The 22,305-nt window shown below is 37.4% G+C and overlaps 1 protein-coding gene across 1 annotated transcript; it reads right to left on the bottom strand.

Annotated features, from left to right (window-relative positions):
- Positions 1-554: 554 nt before the first annotated feature.
- Positions 555-21,933, bottom strand: LOC129698331 (uncharacterized). Its single transcript, XM_055637414.1, has 3 exons — positions 6,987-21,933; positions 998-1,062; positions 555-913 (listed from the first exon to the last, which is right to left on the bottom strand). The coding sequence occupies exons 1-2, from the start codon at positions 21,271-21,273 to the stop codon at positions 1,016-1,018; spliced, it is 14,334 nt and encodes a 4,777-aa protein (XP_055493389.1). The 5' UTR covers positions 21,274-21,933; the 3' UTR covers positions 555-913; positions 998-1,015.
- Positions 21,934-22,305: the final 372 nt, after the last annotated feature.

Below are 22,305 nucleotides of genomic sequence, written 5' to 3'. Positions count from 1 at the left end.
TTTGAATGAATTAATGATACTTTATTATTATTACATGTGGCATGTCACAGTGAGATGCTTTTTTTTGCATACACATGGTATTCAAAGAGTCGCCACATATAGGGTGTTGAAAAAGTTAAAAAATATTCCATTTAGTCCCCAATTGTACCCCTTTGTTCTTGGCACATCAGAGCTCCGGCATCCTCCGCCGGCCCGCCCTCAATGGCTGGGGCTCGTGAACTCGACCGCTGGTGCCCGCTTTCTACCTGGGCCACCAGTCCTTGACCTCCAGCCCGTCCTGGACCGCCGGCACCTGTCCACTTCCTTGACCATCGATGTCTTCCTCGGCCACCACTGGGTCCTCTCTTGACGATCCGTCCGAGTCCGGCTGCGGGGACATGCCACCTGGCTTCTCTGCTTCCTTCTGGGAGCATCCCACCCCAAAGACGCATTTCTTCCCTCTGGGCCTTGGGTTAGACTTTACCACCCCCCCCCCCCCCCCCCCCCCCCCCCCCCCCCCCCCCCCCCACCACACTTGTTTATAGTGGACAATCAGCAATAATGGACAAAAATTCTCCTCCTATAACATGAACATAGTAAATGCATCAGTTCACAACTGGAAGCACACATGTGGCAAATCTAATTTCTAACTACGGTAAAGTCCCACTTTGCAATCAGTGTATGTAATCAGCAAATGTTGTATTGCTGACCTCCAAATGTTCCCACTCACATCCTGTCTCCAAATTTACATTTATGTTTTACACTTAATTGCACAACTATCATGAATTATTCACTTTGCTTGAATGATGTTTATTTAAGCAAGTGTAATGTTACACTTTGTAATGTTACATCTAATGTAACAATTTCATATCAGCAGGCAATCTGGTAATTGCTTCATCAACGTCTTGACATTGAAGTTGTCCTGCTGATGAACCTGCAATACAAGAAAAACTAGTTTTCAATTTGGCAAACAAAGAGTAATTCATGCTGATTGCTTAACATATATTATTCACAGTACCTTTTCCTGTTTGTTGTCCTAGTGTACATCACGTGTTAATAATGGACCCTCACACTGGTAATAGACTAAAAACAGAAAAAACAGATTAAAAGAAAACCATAATGTCAACATTTATCATTCAATTCAAATTAATGCACAATATGTTTAGTTTAGAGATATAGCATGGAAACAGACCCTTCAGCCCACTGAGTCCGCAGCAATCACCGCACACTAACTATCCTACACACTAGGGACAATTTTAATTTTACCAAGCCATTTAACTTACAAGCCTGTATGTCTTAGGAATGTGTGAAGAAACCGGAGCTCCCAGAGAAAACCCACGCAGGTCACAGGGAGAACGTACAAATTCCCGTAGTCAGGATAAAACCCGGGTCTCTGGCGCTGTAACGCAACAACTCTACCACTGTGCCACTGTTTCACCACGTGCTTAGATAAATGTACCAATTTTTTTTACCTAAAGTTCTGGAAAGACTACTAATATTAATTTAATTCTATATTACGACGATCAAGGAAAGTCCAACATGCGTGTGTATTTCATAACAAGGTATACTGGTTATATTCTATTTTGCATCTAAATACTCTAAAGGATTACAAAGGAACATCAAATACACCATTAAATTAAAGGTCTGAAATCTAAAACAAATAGATAGGAATGGAAGTGAAGTGGGGTTATGATACACAATTTAACTGCCCTTTTGACTTGGAGCAGCATACACGATAGGTGTCTCTGCTTCTAAACATGATCATAATTTTTTATGCTCAGCCAATGCTAAATGGAGGTTATTGTATTAGGGTATACATACAAACTCAATTTTGTGTAAAATTGTCCATGCTCAAGTGAACTGGTGATGATGGAAGCCTTTCTTGCACCTTTAAAGATATGTTGCTCATTGCCTCCACCTACCAATAGAAGTTATTGCACAAGCAAGGTAGGGTTGTGGAAGTCATTATAATAGGACAGTTGGAAGCAGATCTGGCCTTGAGGGTGCCAGGGGCTTAGATAGGCAGAATTGGTTAGGTGTAAAAAATAGGATGTTTTCTTGAAAAGATATGTAGATCGCCCATACGGGTCCATATGGGTGCCGTTCTAGACCTTGTGCTTGGAAATGAGCTTGAAGTTATAGTGGCAGAACATTTTTCTAACATATTATAAGATAGTTCTGTGTATGCTGGACTTCGGGGCAAAATTAGGGGAAGATTAATTACAACAGTATTAGACAAGAACTGGGGAGGGTAGAGATTAATAGCAGCAGTTGGGGGGGGGGGGGGGGGGGGGGAATCCATGTGGGGATTGTTTAAAGGCACGGACCAGCATTTTCTCATGAAGATTAAAGATGGGAATGTTTAGGAACCTTGGATGACAAGATGTTGTAAATTTGGGCAAAAAAAAAAATACGGTTCAGGAAGCTGAAGTCAGAACAGTCCTTTGAAGAATATAAAAGTGGTAAAGAATTACAAAAGATTATGAAGGCCTATAAGGAGCCATGATGTGCCCTTACCAAGTAGGGTTATGGGGTAGTCCAAGGCATTTAATATGCGTACTAAATCTTCTTATTGAGCACACACAAGATTAGAAATTGTTTAGCCAGAGCTGAATACACCTCTCGACATCTGCATGTCTTGCGCTTCTTGTGTGTGGTGGTGGAAAGATTGGTGGAAACAGGGCCGCGATGTGAACGCTCTTTCCTTGACCCCTGTGTACTAACTGTAAATGTAGGTCCACTCATGGAAAAAGAGGGAATCTAGGTCTGGAGCCAGAGGAAGTGGGTAATATCTTAAATACTTTGCATCGGTATTCACCCACGAGAAGAACCTGGATGAGAATAAAGAATGTTGATATTTGAGTGCATGTCAATATTAAGAAGGAGTGGGAGATAGATATCTTGAAAAACATTAAAGGTAAACACAGAATGCTGGAGTAACTCAGCAGGACAGGCAGCATTTTCCTTTTTCTGGAGTGACTCTGCGAAAAAGGCAGCAGTTTGAAAAACATTAAGGTGGATAAGTCTTCAGAACCTGATGGAATCTATCTCAGGATACTAATAGAGGCAATGAAGGAGGTGCTGGGACCTTGATTGAGATATTTGTAGCCACAGACCATAAAATTCAGATAACTGGAGAACAGCCAGTGTTGTGCCTTTGTTTAAGAAAGGCGACAGAAAATTATAGGCTCATGAACTTTATTGGTAGTGATATTGGAGCAAATTCTTAAGGACGGGATATATTTGCATTAGAACAAATGTACCCTTATTAGGGATTCACCGTGGCTTTATGTGTGAAAGATCCTGTCTCACAAATTTGATTGAATATTTTTGAGAACGTGACAAATTTGGTTAATGACAGTAGGGCAGTGGATGTTGTCTACTTTAGTAATTGACTTTAGTAATGTATTTGGCATGGTCCCTTCGTGGTAGGCTGGGCCAGAAAATTAAGTTAATTAGGATCCACAGTGAGTTGGTAAACTAGATACGATGTGGCATGGTCATGCAAGGCAGAGGATAATGGTGAACGTGTGGTTTTCTGACTGGAAGTCAGTGACCAGTAGTGTTCTGCAAGTGTTTCCTTCTTTCCTTCGCTCCATAAAATATGTAAGGTAGTCTGTATGTTGTATACACTGATTAGTGTATATGTAGATGGCACAAATAATGTGGAGCATGGATATTGACGAAGGTTGTCAAGCTGGAAATTTGGCGGGATGATGGAATTTAATCTTAACAAGTGTGAGGCATTGCATTTGCACAAGTATATAGTCAGTCTTTTTTTGGCGCTGGAAATGTCAAGAATGATTTGTTTTTAGAGTAACAGGTGCCTGAGGATGTGATAGCAGCAATATTAAAGACATTTATACATACACATGAATAGGCAGGGAATAGAGGGATACAGACAGGTGCAGCGCAGTGGAGCAGCAGTAGAGTTGCTGGCTTACAGCTCCAGAGACCTTGCATGCAACGATCTTGACTGTGGGTGTTGTCTGTACAGAGTTTGTACATTCTCCCTGTTACCATGTGGGTTTTCTCCGGCTGCTCAGGTTTCCTTCCACATTCCAAAGAGTTGCAGGTTTGTAAGGTTAATTAGCATCTGTAAATTGTCCCTGGTGTAGTAATTGGAAGTAGTGTACTAGAGATAGTTGGTCGGTGCAGACTCAGTGAGCAGAAGGGCCTGTTTCCATACTGTATCTCTAAACTACACTAAAAGATGGGACTAGTTAGATTGACATCATGGTCATTACAAAGAGCTTGTTTCTGTCCTGTTCTCTGTGCTAGAAAGATAGCAAAGGAGATGGCTTTTATAGTCAACATCATGGGAATTGCCAGATGGAAATGAATGCCATGCTGTAAGTTTATCAAACATCTCAGAACAATTGCAAAGATATCTTATATATCCCAGTTGTGTATTAAAACAGGTCTCCAGCAAGCAACCTCAGATTGCTGTCATTATGTCTCAAGATACCATTATTCAAAGGGGATTTTGAGAATGTCACAATGCTCCAGCAATCCATCCTCCTGCAGATTAGAACTGCAGATGCAGCAACTCTATGGAATAAGAATTGGTTGCCTTCTTTCAGGTTAACACAATTTCCAATTCCAATATTGCCATTCCATCACAGCCTTTTCTGCTGTATGCCAGTTAACTAACCTAGGACAAAGACACAATGCATTACAAGGTTAGGCCATCTAGCCATATTGATATAAGCCTTCAAAGTCCATGCATAGTCTTCCTAACTCCAAGATAGTAGCTTTAAACTAACAGCTATTCCTGCATCTAATGGGGTGCACATTTGAAGAACAATAGAATAGATAGCAGCATGCACAAGACTGGTTCCAAGAACAGGTATGGATTATGAATTAACAAATGTAAGTTTTTGGTACTGACTATAGTTTAGAATTGTGACATTTTGGCTTTGTATTCCGCAATTGTGATCAAGCTGAGATTGGTAGCAACAGAAGGCAAGTTGACAATTGTGGTAGGGTAGGAATACCTGTTATAGTATTCAATCATGGAATATGAAGGCCAGCTTTTAATAACCATCTTTTATTGCCTTTCAAGAGGTGGTGGAAAAAAACTTTCTTGACCTACCACTGTATTATAAGATGTGGAATTGCAGAATTCTGAGCTGGGAACAAAATAAATTATTTCCTGGGCAAGGTGTGCCTGATTTTCAGAATGAGTGCATTGTTAACAAGATTAGCCCTTGATTAATTTCCAAGTAGTGGTTGTGAGCTGCGCTCTTGAATCTCTACAGGCATTCTTGTACAAAATTCCATTGTGTAGGTGGTTCCACGATATGGACACAAAGTCAAATAGAATGACGGTGATGTTTCTGGGGGAGAAAGCTGAAAAAGAGGTAGAGGGGGGAACAAGGCCTGGCAATTAAATAAGCCTGCGTGGCAGATGGGTAGACAAAGGCTATAGATGAAAAGGAGACAAATGGAATGATCGGAAATGTAAATCCAGAGGAGGGATATGGCTGGAAGGGCACAGGGGGATGGGTGGGATAGTGGGAGAAATGTGTGCGTAACAGAATCAAGGATGGGGGAGGAAGACGAAATAAGGGTTAGTCGTATTATATATAATTGGAGAATTCAATATTCATTATGTTGGGTTGTAAGCTACCCAAGTTGAATATGAGGTGCTATTGTTCTAGTTTGAGTTTGGGAAAGGAGGGGTCCCAGGCGAGAATGGTCAGGATGGGAATGGAAAGTTAAAATGATTAGGAAGTGGGACATCACACAGGCCCTGGCCAATCTCCTGCAGTTACAGGAAAAATTATCTGAGGAGGGGTGGTTTCATTAGGAAAGGATGAGTGAAACAAGGAGTTGTGAAAGAAGCGATCTCTGAGGAGAGTGGAAAGGGGTGAGGGAAGGAAAGATGTGACTGGTAGTGGGATCTTGCTGAAGATGGAGGAAATGTAAAAAAATGTGTTGGATGCAGAAGCTGGTGCGGTGAAAGGTAAGAACCATGGGAACTCCATCCCTGTTCCGTCGAGGGAGAGAAGTAGCGAGAGCTAGACTGTGGGACACAGAGGAAACATGGGTGAGGGATTCATCCACAACTGCAGGAGAAAAAGCATGTTTACTGAAGAAATTGTTCTTGAGTGAAGAGCCAATTCTAGGCAGCAGATATGGTGGAGGCAAAACAATTGAGAGTATGGGATTGCAAGAGCCAGGGTGCAAGGAGGTGCAGTCATGATATTTGCGACGGTCAGTGGGGTTTGTAGTAAAAATAGTCTGTCTCCTGCGATGGAGACAGAGAGCTCGAGAAAGGGAGAGATATGTCAGACAGAGTCTAAGTGAATTTGAGGGCAGGGTAGAAGTTGATAAAGTTGATGAGCTCTGTGCAGGTGCAGGAGGCAGCCCTGATGCAGTCATCAAAAGAGTTGAGGAATGGTGCCAGTATACGTTTGGAACAAAGACTGTTCAACGTAACTAACAAAAAGGTAGGCATAGCTGAGGCCAATATGTGTGCCCATGGTTACACCTTTGACTTAGGAGTTGGTAATTCAGGACTGAGATGAGAAGATATTTATTTATTCATCAGGAAGATAGCAATTTTTTGCATTTTGCTACTCATAGTGCTGTGGAGGCTCAGCTGGTGAGTATATTTGAAACAGACATTTTTAGATGTGTAGATATTACAAGGTAAAAATACCAAACTCTCCCTGCAAATGCACCTGAGCTATGCAAAGTTTGGACCAGTTGCCAATGGTATAGAATAACGTTATCATATTTATATTTTACAAATCAAAATGTTATTTCAAAGATGACATCTGAGACATTTACATTTACAAATTGAAGCAGGTTACGTGTATCAAATATCAAAAATCGCTTGTTATATGGAAAAAGTACCAGTTTTGTTTAATTGGTCATACATAGCCACCAACATTCTTAAATTACTTTTAAGAGGAATTGAAAGTAAAAGTAAAATATTTTGGTGACAATTCTATTTACAAAACTCTATCATCTTACAAAAAAAAAAGTATTTGCAATACCTTCAAAGTCTTCTTTTACTGCAAATGGAGGATCCTCAATTGGCAACACATGTTGACATCCTGGACTTTGGAGTTTGGAACTTTGTGAAGATTGCTTATGATCTTTATAATTCTGAGAACTTTCTTGTGTTAATGATGTCTCTTTCTGATCTGTGTCTGAATCGCAGGTATTCATATTTGTATCCTGCAGTTCTTCATTTGGCTCAACAAAAAGAATGCTTCCGCTGCCTAACTCAGAATTCATCCCTTCTTCTTTATGTTTAAATGTTCTTGGTTTCTGACAAATTTGCCGGGAAAACGTAGTCTTCGGCTTTACCAAAGTCTTCTCTGGTTGGGATTGATTTGAAAAGCGATTTTGATAGGTTTTCCTACATTTTTTCTTTACAACAGGGATTTTAGAAGTATGGTATGATTTATTAAGGCTTTCATAAAAAGCATTGTGTAGTTCTTCATCAGAAACACTTAAGTAATTTCCATCATCGGGAATCTGAGGTGCTATAGATGTTCTTTTCGGCAAGGATTTACAAAGTGCTACTGGTGGTGGCTGTGAACAGATCATTCCTGATAAATTAACTTGCATGTTTTCTTTTTCATTCTGGTCATTAACAAAACCTGGAGTTAGTTTAACAATTCCATGTTCGTCATCTTGCTGAACATGAATATTTGCTTCCTCAGTCAATCGTTTAGAAAGTGACTCGTCATGCTCAATATTCATTGCATTTTTTAATAACATTTCTTCACAATCTGCATTAGGACCAGGAGGGGTCAATAAAACAGGCTCTTTATTTTGTTTCTGATAATTGGACAAGTCTTCTTGCATTGTTGAGGGTGATGACGCCAGGTTTTCTCCTATTACTGTTGGACCTACAGAGAGGCCTCCAATTGTCACTGGATTACATGCCAAATCAGACAACTTCATGTCTGGTGTCCCAGTTACAGACTCAACAGTTTTCATAGTAGTTGGTGTGTAACTAGATGAAGCAATGGAATAATCTATCTCAAGATGATGATCGTAGCATTTGTTCTTTAAATTTTGCTTTTTGAATCTGGTATAAAGATCATTCAAATTCAGAAAATGCTTACTTGAGGTTGCACGGATACGTTTGTCCAATGACTTCATTTGTGAAGGTTGCTTTGTCAGAGGCACCGCCTGTTTATCATTAGATTCCAGTTTTGGACAAGCAAAAGATTCTTCTATACAATCAACATTGCTACATTCATCAACATCTCTACAACTTGTGCTTGTCATTAAGTTATGGTCAGCAAATTCAATTATATTAATTTTGCTCAATTCATATTGTTCCAGTTCTATTGCGCTTCTTTCTTCAGTGCTTAAGAGCTGTATGTCTTTTATAATTGTTGGAGCAGGAGTTATAAAACTATTCAAAGAGGCTTGTATAATATTCGGAATACCCTGGCTGTGATTTATGACCTGATTGTTGATATTTGTTTCTAATGCTTCCTTATGTTCTTCATTTATAAATATTAGATCATTTACAAATAAGGCAATATCAAAGTTGGAATACTGAGTACATTGGGATAGTACTAGTTTTGGAGGAGGTAGAATGAAGGTGTCTATTGATCTTTGAATGTGCAATGGTATGCCCAAATTATGCTGACATTTCTTTGTTTTGATATGCCATTCCAACATATCAATGGTTTCAGCAGATTGGAAGGTTAATTCTATACCCACGTGCTCTATGTTAGCTCCTATTGCTTTTATTGCTGGAAACAAAGGTGGCGCTTCAGGGATCATCCTCTCTATTGACATGTCAAATGTTGTTGCCGAACCCCAGAGATTATTAAGCTTTTTAAGCTTTAAATTCATCTCTAAGCTATTAATAATATCCTGTTCAGCAAACAGAATATGTGATAATCTTGCTCTTTTAAATCCTTTGCCAGCTGTTGTGAGTTTTGCTAATGGTTTCATCAATACAAAATGGTACGTTTGTTGGTATAGCTCTGTTACAAGCTCAGGTACACAATCTAATTTATTAGATACGTTTTGATTCATCAGGCACATGTTTAGCTTGTTTCTATTTTCTGGTAAAAGTTCATCAATAACAGATATTTCGCTTGATTTCATTCTAACATTTTCCTTCAAGCATTGACTATCTAAAGTACTTTTCTCTCCTTTGCTAAGATGAGATGTGCACTTAGCAGAAATCATTTTATGATTCTTTGATAGGCCTTTGCTTCTGAATCTTGTTCTGCATTTTTCCTTAATCTGAAACAGTGTTGCTGTATCCTTTATTAAAGGTGGTGGTGCCATGAATTCATTTAAGGACGACTCAATAACTTTGGGAAGTCCCCACCTATGATTTATAATCTTCTTCTTTGTATACATCTCTAGTACCTTCTTATGTTCATTATTTACAAATGATAACTCAACTGTTGCAATTTTTATTTTTAAATTGGGCTGAGGATTAAGATGGGTTAATGTCAGATTTGGAGCAAGAGGAATAAATGCCTCAGCTGACTTTTGAAACTGTGATGAGGAAGCCCACATATGCTGCATTTTTTTCCGCAAAATATGCCAGTCTAAAAACTTGGTAACCTCATCAGAAAAAGAGCATGTTCCTATCCAGAAATGATTGATTCCAACTCTGCCAGTATTAATCAATGGAGGCAGTGGTGGTGCTTTGGAAATCATCATTTCCATTGACTTTTCAGATATTGTTTGAAGTCCCCAAAGATATAAAAGTTGGCGGTGTTTCAAGTTCATGTCTATCCGATCAACAGCATATTGCTCAACAAAAGGAATATATGCTGATCTTGTTTTATTTAATCCTCTGCCAGGTACAATAATCTTTGGTAATTGTTTCTTTGACATGAGAGAATAGGTAATTTTGTATAAATCCTTTACCAGTTTAGGAATGCAATTAATTTTACTTTCCAGGCACTGCTTTGTCAAATTCATATTCAGATTATGTTTGCACTCTGGCATAAGGTGTAAATTAGTAATTATCTCTTCGACTTTATGCAAGGTCATCTCAGCGTTCTCATATTGCGGAAGCAATGTTCCCCCTTTGAGCCGCAAATTTGTACCCTGTGAAAATATTTCATAACTCTTATCTAGATTATTGCTATATGTTATGTTGGATTCACTAATATCTTTAGATGGTAGAATGAAGCCTTTGCCAATTGGAGTGGCCATAAATTGAAATAATGATGCAGAAATAACTTTTGGAAGACCCCATTTGCGATTTATGATCCTTTTCTTTATATTTCGATCCAGTATTTGCTTATATTCATCACTCAGAAAAGCAGCTTCAGATGAAACAACAACTACTGCAAAGTCAGGCTTTGCAGTTAACTGTGATAAAATCAGTTTTGGAGCAACAGGAATGAACATTTCTAATGAGCTTTGAATATGTATTGGTAAGCCCCAAATGTACTGAAGTGTTTTTTGTTTTATTTGCCATTCCAGCCTTTCCCTAGTTTTACTTTCAATGAAGATTATTTTCATACCTACATGTTCTATTTGACCTCCACGCGCTTTGATTATTGGAGGTAATGGTGGTCCTTTAGGATTCATCATTTCTAATGATTCTTCATGAAGGCTTTGGAATCCCCATTGATGAATAATCTGTTTGTGCTTTAAGTTCAATTCCAAACAATCAATCATTGCCTGTACAGTAAAAGGCATATATGATGATCTCTGTTTTTTAAGTCTTTGGCCTGGTAAAATAGACTTTGTTAAAGTTTTCTCTGATGCCTGAGCATAGAAAGCACTGTATGAATCCTTTACTAGATCAGGTAGATGGTCCATTTTAATTTCTAAGCTTTGCTTTACTAAGCAGAGATTTACAACATCTTCACATTCAGCCTTAAAGTTATCAAAAGGGACTTTGTGATTCTCTTGCACGTTTTTGTTTTTTTGTAATTTTGATGACAGCAGCCTCTCATTTTTCATGCAAAGAACACGGCTTACAGGAGGAGACATCATGATAATTGGAGTTGGTTGGTTTTGAGGCTGTGGTACAAAATCCTTCATTTGCGGGGCATCAGGTATAAAATGACTCACAGATGACTGGACAGACTTTGGGAGATTCCATTTGCGATTTACAATCCGTTTCTTCATATTCAGTTCCAGTACTTTCCTGTGTCCGTCAGTAAGGAAGATCAGCTCTGCTGGGACAAGGATGAAAGCAAAACTGATCTGGGGTTTTAGCTGAGATGCTATTAATTTCGGTGCTGCTGGCATAAATCTTTCTTGCGAAATTTGAATATGAAGTGGGCTGTCCCAGATGTGCTGAAGTTTCCTCCGTACAATATGCCATTCTAGACTCTCTGTAATTTCACTGTCAATGAATGTTGTTTCCATACCTACATGCTCTATTTGAGCTCCACTTGCCTTGATTGCTGGAGGGGTTGGTGGTCCTTTGGGGACCAACAATGCTACTGATTCTTTAAAAAGTGTTGTAATTCCGCAGAGATGAGTAAGATGTTTATGCCTTAAGTTCAATTCCAAGCAATCAACAGCATCTTGTTCAATAAAGGGTATGTACAATGATCTCAGCTTTTTAAATCCTTTCCCTGGTGCAATTGGTTTTGGAAATGGCTTCTTTGAAATTGGACAGAAAGCTGTTTCGTACATCTTATACACTGCAGTTGACAAATGACCATTTTTTATGTCAAGACATTGCTTTATTAAACATAATTCTAGCCTATCTTTATATTCTGGGTCGAGTTTAGCAGAAAAACACCCCTCTCTCATGCTGTTGGGTTTCAGAATGCCACTGCATTTCTGATTTTGATTTGATGACAACTCTGCATTTTTAGGTTGTAAAAATCTATTCATAGCAATATCTACTTTTTTATTTTTTGTATGTGAAATACAGAACAATTCCTCATTTCTTTCCATCATTTCTGACTGCAGAGAAAATGAAGCCATAAAACTATTCAAAGACGATTGAATAGCTTTGGGCAGTCCCCATTTGTAATTAATGATTCTCTTCCTTGTGATCAACTCAAGACATTTTCTCTGTTCGGAGCTGAGGAAGGACAGTTCAGGTGAAGCAAAAACTAAAGTAAAACCAAGTTGTGGTTTCAACTGTGATGGAATTAGTTTTGGAGCAGATGGTATAAAAGCTCCTTGTGATATCTTTGCAAGTAATGGCAATCCAAAGTGATGCTGAAGTTTTTTCTGTGTGATGTGCCATTCTAGATTGTCCTTAACTTCATCATCAATGAAACCTATTTCCAAATGCTCTGGGTATATTAAAGCTTCATTTCCCTTGAATGCCGGAGGAACAGGTGGTCCTTCAGAAATCATTCTTTCTTTTGATTTGTCATATAAATTTGAAATTTTCCAGAGATGGCTAATTTGTTTGTGCCTTAAATTCAACTCCAAGTGATCAGCAACATCTTGCTCAATAAAAGGTAAATAATATGGTCTTGTTTTTTTAAACCCTCTGCCAAGTGCAATAAGCTTTGGCAGAGGCTTGTTTGACTGTGCAGAACAGGTGTTTTCATACGACTTACTTACCATTTCAGGAATGTACCCAATCTTAATTTCTAGACACGACTTTAATACACAAGTCTCTAGAAGGATGTTCTTCCTCTCGGGTTTGAGGCGAGTACATAAAAGATCATTATCAATTTTTTTAGATTTCTCGCTTCTGTCACAAATTTTATCTTTTGTTGTGGATAATTTCCCACATTTGATGGTAGGAGATGAGTGTTGAAGAATCGTTTTACTTTCATTATTGTCCATATTGGTGAGACTGCACAAATCTGAAGAAACAGCTGTAAACATATTCAAAGATGACTGGATAAGTGTGGGAAGACCAAACTTGCAATTTATGATCTTTTTCCTTGTATTCATCTCCAATAATTTCTTTTGATGATCATGAAGAAATGCAAGTTCATTTGAAACAATAATGACTGAAAATGTAGGCTGTGGTTTTAGCTCAGATAGTACAAGTTTTGGAGCAATGGGAATATATGCTTCTTCTGATCTTTGAACATATAATGGTAAGTCCCAGGTTTTTTGAAGTTTTTCCCGTATAACTTGCCTTTCAAGATTCTCCCTCACTCTCTCAGCAATGAAAAGTGTTTCCATTCCCATAGGTACTATATTAGCTCTCTGTGATTTGACCGCTGGAGGCACAGGTGGGCCTTTAGCAATCATAATGTCTATTGATTTTTCATATGGAGTAGCAAGACCCCAAAGAGAGAAAATTAGTTGATGTTTTAAATTCATTTCGAGGCGATCAACTGCATCTTGTTCAATAAAAACTATATACAAGGAACGTGGTTTTTTGCGTTCTTCACTAGGTACAATCATCTTCTCTAATAGTGTATTTGATATGGAAGGATAATTTTCCTTATACAATTGCTTTACTATTTCTGGCAAACAATGCAGTTGAATTTCTAGATGCAATTTCCTTAAGCACACATCTAATTTATTAATACTTTCTTGTTTAAGGGAGTCAAAAATATCTGCTAATTTTATTTTACATGGCTTTGCATTTTGGCTATCCTTTTTATGTTGTAACAGTAATGTTCTTGTTTTGGTAATCTGCGATGGGATTTTAATTTTGCTGAGCCCAACATTTCTGAAAATCGTGATTTCTGACTGAAGCACTCGATCATTTCTCAAGCCATTAAGGCCCATGAAATTTTTTAATGAAGACTGAATAAGTGTTGGGAGACCCCATTTGTGATTTATTATTTTCTTTCTTATATTGAGTTCCAATAATTTCTTGTGTTCTTTAATCAGAAATGGCAGTTCATTTAGAGCAACCATTATCCTAAAGCTAGGTTTAAGATTTAGTTGGGATGGAATCAGTTTGGGGGCCAATGGAATAAAGCATTGTAGTGACATTTCAATATGCAGTGGTAAGCCCCAATTTTGTTGCAGTTTTTTCTGTGTGATATGCCACTCCAGTCCGTCTCTAATATTATAAGCAATGGAAGATCTTTCCGAACCCTCAGATTCTATTTTAGTTTCATTTGCTTTGATTGCTGGAGCCAGTGGTGGACCTTTAAGAATCATCATTTTGATAGATTTATCATATAGAGTTTCAAGTTTCCAAAGATGGATAATCTGTTTGTGCTTTAAATTCAGCTCCAATTGATAAATGGCATTTTGCTCAACAAAAGGTAAGCACCGTGGTCTTTGTTTTTTAAATCCTTCATTTACAACAAATGGTTTTGGTAATGTCTTTTTCAAAACAGCAGGATAATAATTTTTATAAAATTCCTGTGCAATGTCAGGTAACCAATGCAGTTTAGTATTGATAATTTGCATTAACAAGCAGCTATTTACTTTATACTTATATTCTTTCTCGAACTTGACAAAATCTGGAAATGCACTTATTTTCCTAATGGTTGTATTTTTTGAAACTTTTTCATAAGTTAGTGAAGCTAACTTTCCTTTCTCGTCTCTGTTCATCATTTTGGAATTAAACTCGACATCAACATCAGGAAATGTTTTAACTTCTTTCATGATTTTAGATTTTAGAGCACAATCTTCCAAAGGTAGAGGTGGAGCCATAAAGGTTTTCAGGGATAACTGAATAAGATTTGGAAGTCCCCATTTCTGATTTATGATCTTTTTCTTTGTGTTCAGTTCCAAACGTTTTCTATGTTCAGAACTTATGAAATCTGGCTCTCCCGCTATAATAGCTACGGTATTAAAATAATGCTGGTTTGACTGACCCGAAATCAGTTTTGGAGCAGTAGGAATCCACATATCTATGGATTTCAAAATGTGTAATGGTAAATCCAAGGTATTCTCAAGTTTTCTCTGTCTGATGTGCCATTCCATTACGTTTCTTGTCTCCACTTCAATGAAAGCTGTTTCCACACCTACTGGTTGAATACGATGTCCTTTTGATCTAATCATTGGGTATGCATTAGGTCCTTTGGGAATGATCATTTTGACTGACATTTCATACGCTGTGTCAAATCCCCAAAGATGGTTAATTTGTTTGTGTTTTAAATTCAATTCTAAACGATCTACAGCATCCAGTTCAACAAAAGTGGTATACATTAATCTTGGCTTTTTAAATCCTTCATTGCATGCGATTAATCTTGGAAGACGTTTTTTTGATGGTGGAGCATAGGTATTTTTGTAGAACACCTTTACCAGCTTTGGCGAATAGTACATTTTAACTTCCAGGCTTTGCTTTGCTATGCATACATCTAACTGATCCTTATGTTCTGGTTTGAGACCTAAAAATACCTCAATGTTTTTTGATGTTTTGTTGTTACTACCTCTTATATTCTGGTGTAACAAATATTTTTCTTGAATATATTGTGGAAATCTATTGTGATGAAACATTCTACTACTTTTTTTTTTAATGAGAGTGCTGCCTACATTATTCTTGTTTTTGATTATTTTGTCTTGCAGAATGACATCCTTCATGGATGGAGCTCGAGCCATAAAATTACACAAAGATGACAAAATAACCTTGGGAAGGCCCCATTTCTGATTTACAATCCTTTTCTTTACATTGAACTCCAATATTCGTTTATGTTCTTCATTTAGGAATGTCAGTTCAGATGGGATAAAGATAATGTCAAAATAAGGCTGGCGATTTAACTTGGACAACATTAGTTTTGGAGCAGATGGAATAAATATGTTTTCAGATTTTTGAATGTGCAATGGCAAGCCCTCATTGTGCTGAAGCTTCTTCCGTATTACATGCAAGTGAAGATCTTTTCGAACTTCAGTAGAAAAAATAATTTCTCTACCTACAGGTTCTATTTGAGCTCCACTTGCTTTGATTGATGGAGGTACAGGTGGTCCTGAAGGAATCAGCATTTCCAAAGATTCAATATACAGAGTTGCAAGTCTCCAGAGATGGTTAATCTGTTTGTGTTTTAAATTAAGTTCCAGTTGATCAATAAGATCTTGTTCAATAAAAGATATATATACTGATCTTGGCTTTTTGAAATCACTTCTAGACACAATATGGTGCGGTAATGATTTTTTTGATATTGGGAGATAGGTGATTTTATAAAACTTCATCACTATTTCTGGAATACTGTTCATGTGAATTTCTAGACATTGTTTAGTCAAGCAGATATCCAATTTATGTTTATCCTCTTGTTTGAGTTGAGCAAAAACAAACATCCCCTCTGCTCTTGTTGTTTTTGAATTCCTTCTCGTTCTCTCATATGATGCTGAGATGAACTTGTTTCTTTTTAGTTGCACTAATGTTTTCTGTGGATTTTCATTTTTACAAGGCTCTTTAATTTCAATGTTATTAGCCTTTAACTTTTTATTAGTCACAGGTTCTGAGGGCTTAATGATATTCATTTGTGGTGCAGGAGCTATAAAAACTTCTAAAGATGATTGAATAAGGGTTGGAAGTCCCCATCTTTGATTGATGATCTTTTTCCTTATATTTAACTCTAATTTTTTAATAATTTTAATATCAACAAATGATAATTCACATGGTGCATTAAGTATAATGAAATCAAATTGCAAGTTTAACTGCGATGAAAGCACCTTTGGAGCAGCTGGAATTAATGCTTCCACTGAGTTCTGATAATAAAATGGTAAGCCCCAATTGTGCTGAAGTTTCTTTTGAATTATATGCCATTCCAATTTATCTCTGATGTCTCTGCCAATAAAACCAGCTTCCATTGGTACAGCCTCCATTTGGGCTCTATTTGCTTTGATTGCTGGAAGGACAGGTGGAGCTTTAGGAATCATAAATTCCATTGACTTCTCATGTAAACTGTGAAATCCCCAAAGGTGTGAAATATGTTTATTCTTCAAATTCATTTCCAAGTGTTCAATGGCATCACGTTCAAAAAATGGGATATACTCTGGTCTTGTTTTTTTAAGACTTTCACTGAGTGTGAGAAGTTTTGATAAGCTTTGTTTTGGTTCTGAGGGATACGTATTTTCATAGAGCTCTTGTACAATTGAGGGCAAGTGGTTCAGTTTTAGTTCTAGACGTTGTTTAAATAAACACATATCTAATTTATCTTTATGTTCTGATTTATCGTGATCAAATATAGGCAGGATTCTTTTTTTAATTGCCTTCACAAATTTGATAGTTTGTTCACATTGTGGAGTAGTAATTTTTCCGTCCTTCGGTCGCAGAATCTTACTTGACAAACAAACAGTTTTAAAGTTACCATTAACCAATGATTTATTTTCTTCCACTAATTGTGGTCTGACAGATGGAGCGTGAGGAATAAAGCTCTCCAATGACAAATGAACAAACTTTGGAAGACCCCAATGATTATTTATTATCCTTTTCAGTACATTCAACTCCAATCTTTTCTTACTTTCAGCACAAAAAAATGAATGTTCAATTAGTATAATATTTACATCAAAATCAGGCTGTGGTTTCAGTTGTGAAGCAATAAGTTTTGGAGCAGGTGGACTGAATGCTTGTTGGGATCTCTGAATATGTAATGGCACACTCCAGATGTGTTGAAGCTTTTTCTGTGTAATGTGCCACTCTAAAAGTGATCGGGTATGATTAGAAATGAAATATGTTTTTAGAGCAACAGGTACTACTTCCTTAACAATTATCATGTTGGATGGCAAAATGCTTTGTTCCTTAAAAATCATTCCTAATGATCTTTCATGCAAGGTTTCAACTTTCCACAGATGGGAAATCTGTTTATGCTTCAAGTTCAGCTCCAAACAGTCAATTAAATCGCGTTCAATAAATAGCAGAAATTTTGGTCGTGATTTCGTATAACCTCTTCCAATAGAAATTAATTTTGGTAATGTATATTTTGATTCTAAACAATATGCGACTTTGTACGCCTCTTTTACTATTTCTGGAAGAGAATCCATGTTAATTTCTAAGCACTGTTTTCTGCTGCACATTTCTAGTTTATCTTTAAATACTTTGGTTGATGCAGAACTCTTCCTGTTATCTTCTCTTAATATCCTCTTATAACTCTCCAAGTTACCGGCTAATATCTTTCTTTCTTTTATGATGTCCGATGATGCAATGGGACCTTTCAACGAATGAGAATCCATAACATTAATTAAAGACTTCTGAACAAAATTAGGAAGGAGACCACGTTTATGATTGATTATCTTCTTCTTTAAATTGGCCTCCAATGCTTTTTTATGCTCATCATTTATTATTCTAACTGAACTATCATTCATAACTGAGTGTACATAAGATTGTAACTTTAGTTTAGAATCCATCAATACTGGGGCAGGTGGCATGATTATATCTCTTGATCTTTGAATTTCTGTTGGTATAACACAATTAAATTCAGATTTTGTTTGCGCAATGTGCCTTTCCAAATGGTTTATAGTTTGTTTTTCAATGAAATCTATTTTGATACCAATGGGGTCTATTTTAGCTGCTCTTACTTTGCACGGGGAAGGTACAGGTGGTGCTTTTGGGATTGTTGTCTCCAACGATTTTTCAAATGAATTTGGAGATCCCCACAAACTCAAAATAAGTTTTTGTCTTAAGCTAATTTCCAAACGGTCGATAACATCACGTTTCATAAAAGGTATATACAAAGGTCTCGGCTTTTTATATCCTTTCCCAACATTGATCAACTTGGGTAAACATTTCTTTGCCACTGGGTGATAGTATTGTTCATATGATTCCATGACCACATTTGGTAAACAATCTGATATAATTTCCACATGCTGTTTTGTTAAGCAGAAATGTAATTGTCTTTTCACTTTTAGCTTTAATGTGGTGACAACACATAGTTCTTTCAATTTGTTTATCTCTTCATTCCTCATCCCACCATCATGAGTTGGGAAGAATTTTTCAAGTCCCTTAATATCATCTTCCTGATGAGGAATTGTTTTAAAAAGATATGGCGTGTCAGTGTTCTTCAACAATGAATCATTCCGTTCAAGGCTTTCTGACTGCAGTGGTGCATCAACAATGTAATCTAAAGATTGCTGGAGTTGCAAGTTATTACTTGCGATTTTCTCCTTCACATTTCTTTCGATCATATTTTTATGTTCTTCAGTTATGAATGGCAATTTGTTTGTAATAACAACACTATCAATTAGCTGCGAAGAAATACATTTTAGAAAAGGTGAAATTAGTATATCTGTAGGTCTCTCAAAACTTGAGGATAAACCCCATCGGTTTTGATGTTTTCGTTGTGTGACATACCATTCAAAACAATTTCTCATTTTTTCATCAATGAAAGCTGACTCCACAACAATTGGCGCTATTTGGACATCCCTTCCCATAGTTAAGCTGGCTCCTTCTGAAGTTATTGGTCTTGTTGATTTTTCAATATTATTTGGATTTTCCCAGAAATTAGCCGTAAGTCTGTTCTTAAAGTCCATCTCTAAGTATTTTATAGCATCCTTCTTAATAAATGGTAAACTTCCAGGTCTTTGCCTCTGATTCATGTCAGAAGAGCTAAACCTAACTGAAGACATTTTGTACTGCTTATCAACTCTGTTAATTGATCCTTGAACACGAGCCGGAATTTTGACCTGTTTCTCAGCAATAAACATTTCAGATTCATTCATAATATACTGAATTGTATCTGTATGCATATCTATGACATTTGGAGTCATAGACTCGTGTCTTGCAATAGCTTGATAGATTTTTTCTTTTTCATTTGTTTTAGATAGTACATCAGTTTGTGCCGTGAGTCCCACTTTAGGCTCCATGGTCTCAGAAATACAATTTAGTTTTGTGGATGCGTTCATAGTTGTTTCCAGTACTCCACAGTTCAGCTGTGGCATGTTTTCAGTTTTTGTTAATTGAATAAATTCAATATTCTCATTTGCAATGCCAATTTCTTGTAGAACAGATTCATTCATCAGCTCAGACTCTGTTTTTGATGGCTGATGTGCTGAATATTGATGTTGTTGAAATACATCAGGTTTATTAAAGGTTTGGGACGAATGGTAACCAAGCAACTCTTCAAATCGTTGTTTAATCCCCAAAAATTTTGATCCCTTCTGTAGAATTTGCTTGCCCAAATGAGATTCCTGATAATCATTGTGCTTACTGAATCTGGCTGTACCAATTTTTTTCATGGCTTCAAAGGAGTTTACTTCATCTTTGCTTGGTTTCACTTCAAAGTGAGTCATTTGATTATGATATAATGGTGATTTTTCAACACCTTGAGCTTTCATTTCAACTAATTCAACATAATCATCCTCAAGTCGAACTTCTGGGGGTTTGTGTGTTTCAGCAGAATGTTGAACGAAACCATTCAATTTACAAGTCACGTTTTTTCCCAGATGCAACTTCAGGGAAGTGGCCTGCATTTTATTGATGGTTGGTACTTCAGATTTTATTATGTTTGCATTAATCCAATCTGCAGAATTAACTTTCTTGATTGATGCTGGTCCCCACTGCTGCATTCCAATCCTCTGTTGCAGATTGAACTCATTTTCAGTAAGGTTAGGCATTTTTATTTCCTTAATTGTGGGATCAGTAGCAATTTTTGGTAGTGGTGATATTGGAGGCACCATCACTGAAAGTGACTTCCTATTAATGCATGGCAATTCCCACGGACTTTCTAATGCCATCTGAGCAACATTCTGTTCAGAAGGCATTGTTTGATAAACCTCATTTTCCATTTGCCAATCTTTATCAGTTATTTCCTGATTTTCTTGAAAATCCTTTCTGAGTTGAAGTAACTCAAATTTTTCAATATTTTCTTGTGTGAGTAAAGCAAATTCCTGAGCTAATGGACATGTGTGAGAATCAGTGTTTTTCATCTCTGCGTATTTTTCCTCCAAATGATGGACATCATTTGAAAATGCTAATGATTCCATTTGTTTCATCGCTGTACTTCCATCACTACTGCACAATGAAATGATTTCAAACCCCACAGGTGTAGACACTGGAGTAAATGAGGAACAAACGGGGGTTTGTAATGCCGAATGGGATGCCAGCCTCTTTGCATTAACACAAGATAGCTTTTTTACTGATGATGCATTACTGTAAGGTTTAGCTGTTTGCACACTGTTACTGAGAAACAATTCAGAATTTTCTTTCCATGTGGTGCTACTTCTTGATGAATCTGAATGATTTTTGTCTAAATAGTTATTAGTAACAATACACTGATCTTCAGTATTTGTCCATGAAATACTAGGAGTCATTCGCCATATTTCTTCTGAAGAAAATTGGTCAGAAGTGTTTGTTCCAACTGAAGCATGCCTCCTGAGCAAATTCTGTCTTAAGAATGTTTGCCGAGAGTCCGATGACGTTGGACAGTTCTTTCCCCCACCTTTTAAAGCACATTGGGAAGTGCTACAGGAAATACATCTGGAAATCGGTTTCACAGATGTGAGGGCACTAAATGTTTGTTCGCAACATTCACAAACAAGGTGATCAAAAATGGGCATCTCAAACGAACTTTCATTTATGGCTCTGTTTTCATTTAGACCTCCTTTGGCTTCTTCAAACTTTAATTTGTCCAACACTTGGGTTGCATTATGTTGTTTTCTGTTTATTTGCAATAAATGGAAATCAATACACAAGAATTAATTCTACACACTTAAATACACTTTTCAATACACTTAAAAAGAATGGCATAATCAATCCTTTCCCTCTATAGCGCACTTTCAAAGTCCTGCTATAATCTAAACGTACAGGGTCTTCATGTGGGGTTAACTGAAAAAAATCATGACAGTCTTTTAGTATAGAGATGCAGTGCGGAAACAGGCCCTTCAGCTCACCGAGTTCGCGCCGACCTGTGATCCCCATACACGAGCACTATCCTACAGACTAGGGACAATTTACAATTATTACCCAAGCCAAATTAACCTACAAACCTGTTCTTCTTTGAAGTGTGTGAGGAAGCCAGAGGACCCGGGTAAAACCCACATGGTCACGTGGAGATCGTACAGACAGCACCCTTCGTCAGGATCGAACCTGGGTCTCTGCCATTGAGAAGGCAGCAACTGTAAGGCAGCAACTGTACTGTTCCACCGCCTTGTGGTGATTTACTGAACATGGTGCATGCTCAACGTCACTGGAATAAGTCAGACTATACTAATGCGGAACGTCGCTTAAATTGGCAAACTGCCCTTGCTTTTCCAGTGTTGGTGGAGAACAGGATATTTATGAGTTAAGGATATCAGAGATCAAACATATGTAAATAAGTTAGACAGAAACTGCATAACAGGCAAGTGTGCAGGTATCAATACTGCAGTGTGAAAACGGGTCAGTTGAATGTCAACAGCGGTTTTGCATAGGCAGGCTCCGCAGACGGAGGGAAACAAACCTCCTGAAGATAGACATAACTCAGTGGGACAGGCAAGCATCTCTGGAGAAAAGGAATGGGTGACGTTTCTGGTAGAGACCCTTCGTCAGACTTACAGGAAGGATGTAGAGGCTTTGGAAATTGTGCAGAAGAGGTTTACCCAAATGCTATT

This window comes from Leucoraja erinacea, chromosome 6 (genome assembly GCF_028641065.1).
Source record: "Leucoraja erinacea ecotype New England chromosome 6, Leri_hhj_1, whole genome shotgun sequence".
Taxonomy (NCBI): domain Eukaryota; kingdom Metazoa; phylum Chordata; class Chondrichthyes; order Rajiformes; family Rajidae; genus Leucoraja; species Leucoraja erinaceus.
This window is presented reverse-complemented; position numbering and strand designations above follow the sequence as displayed.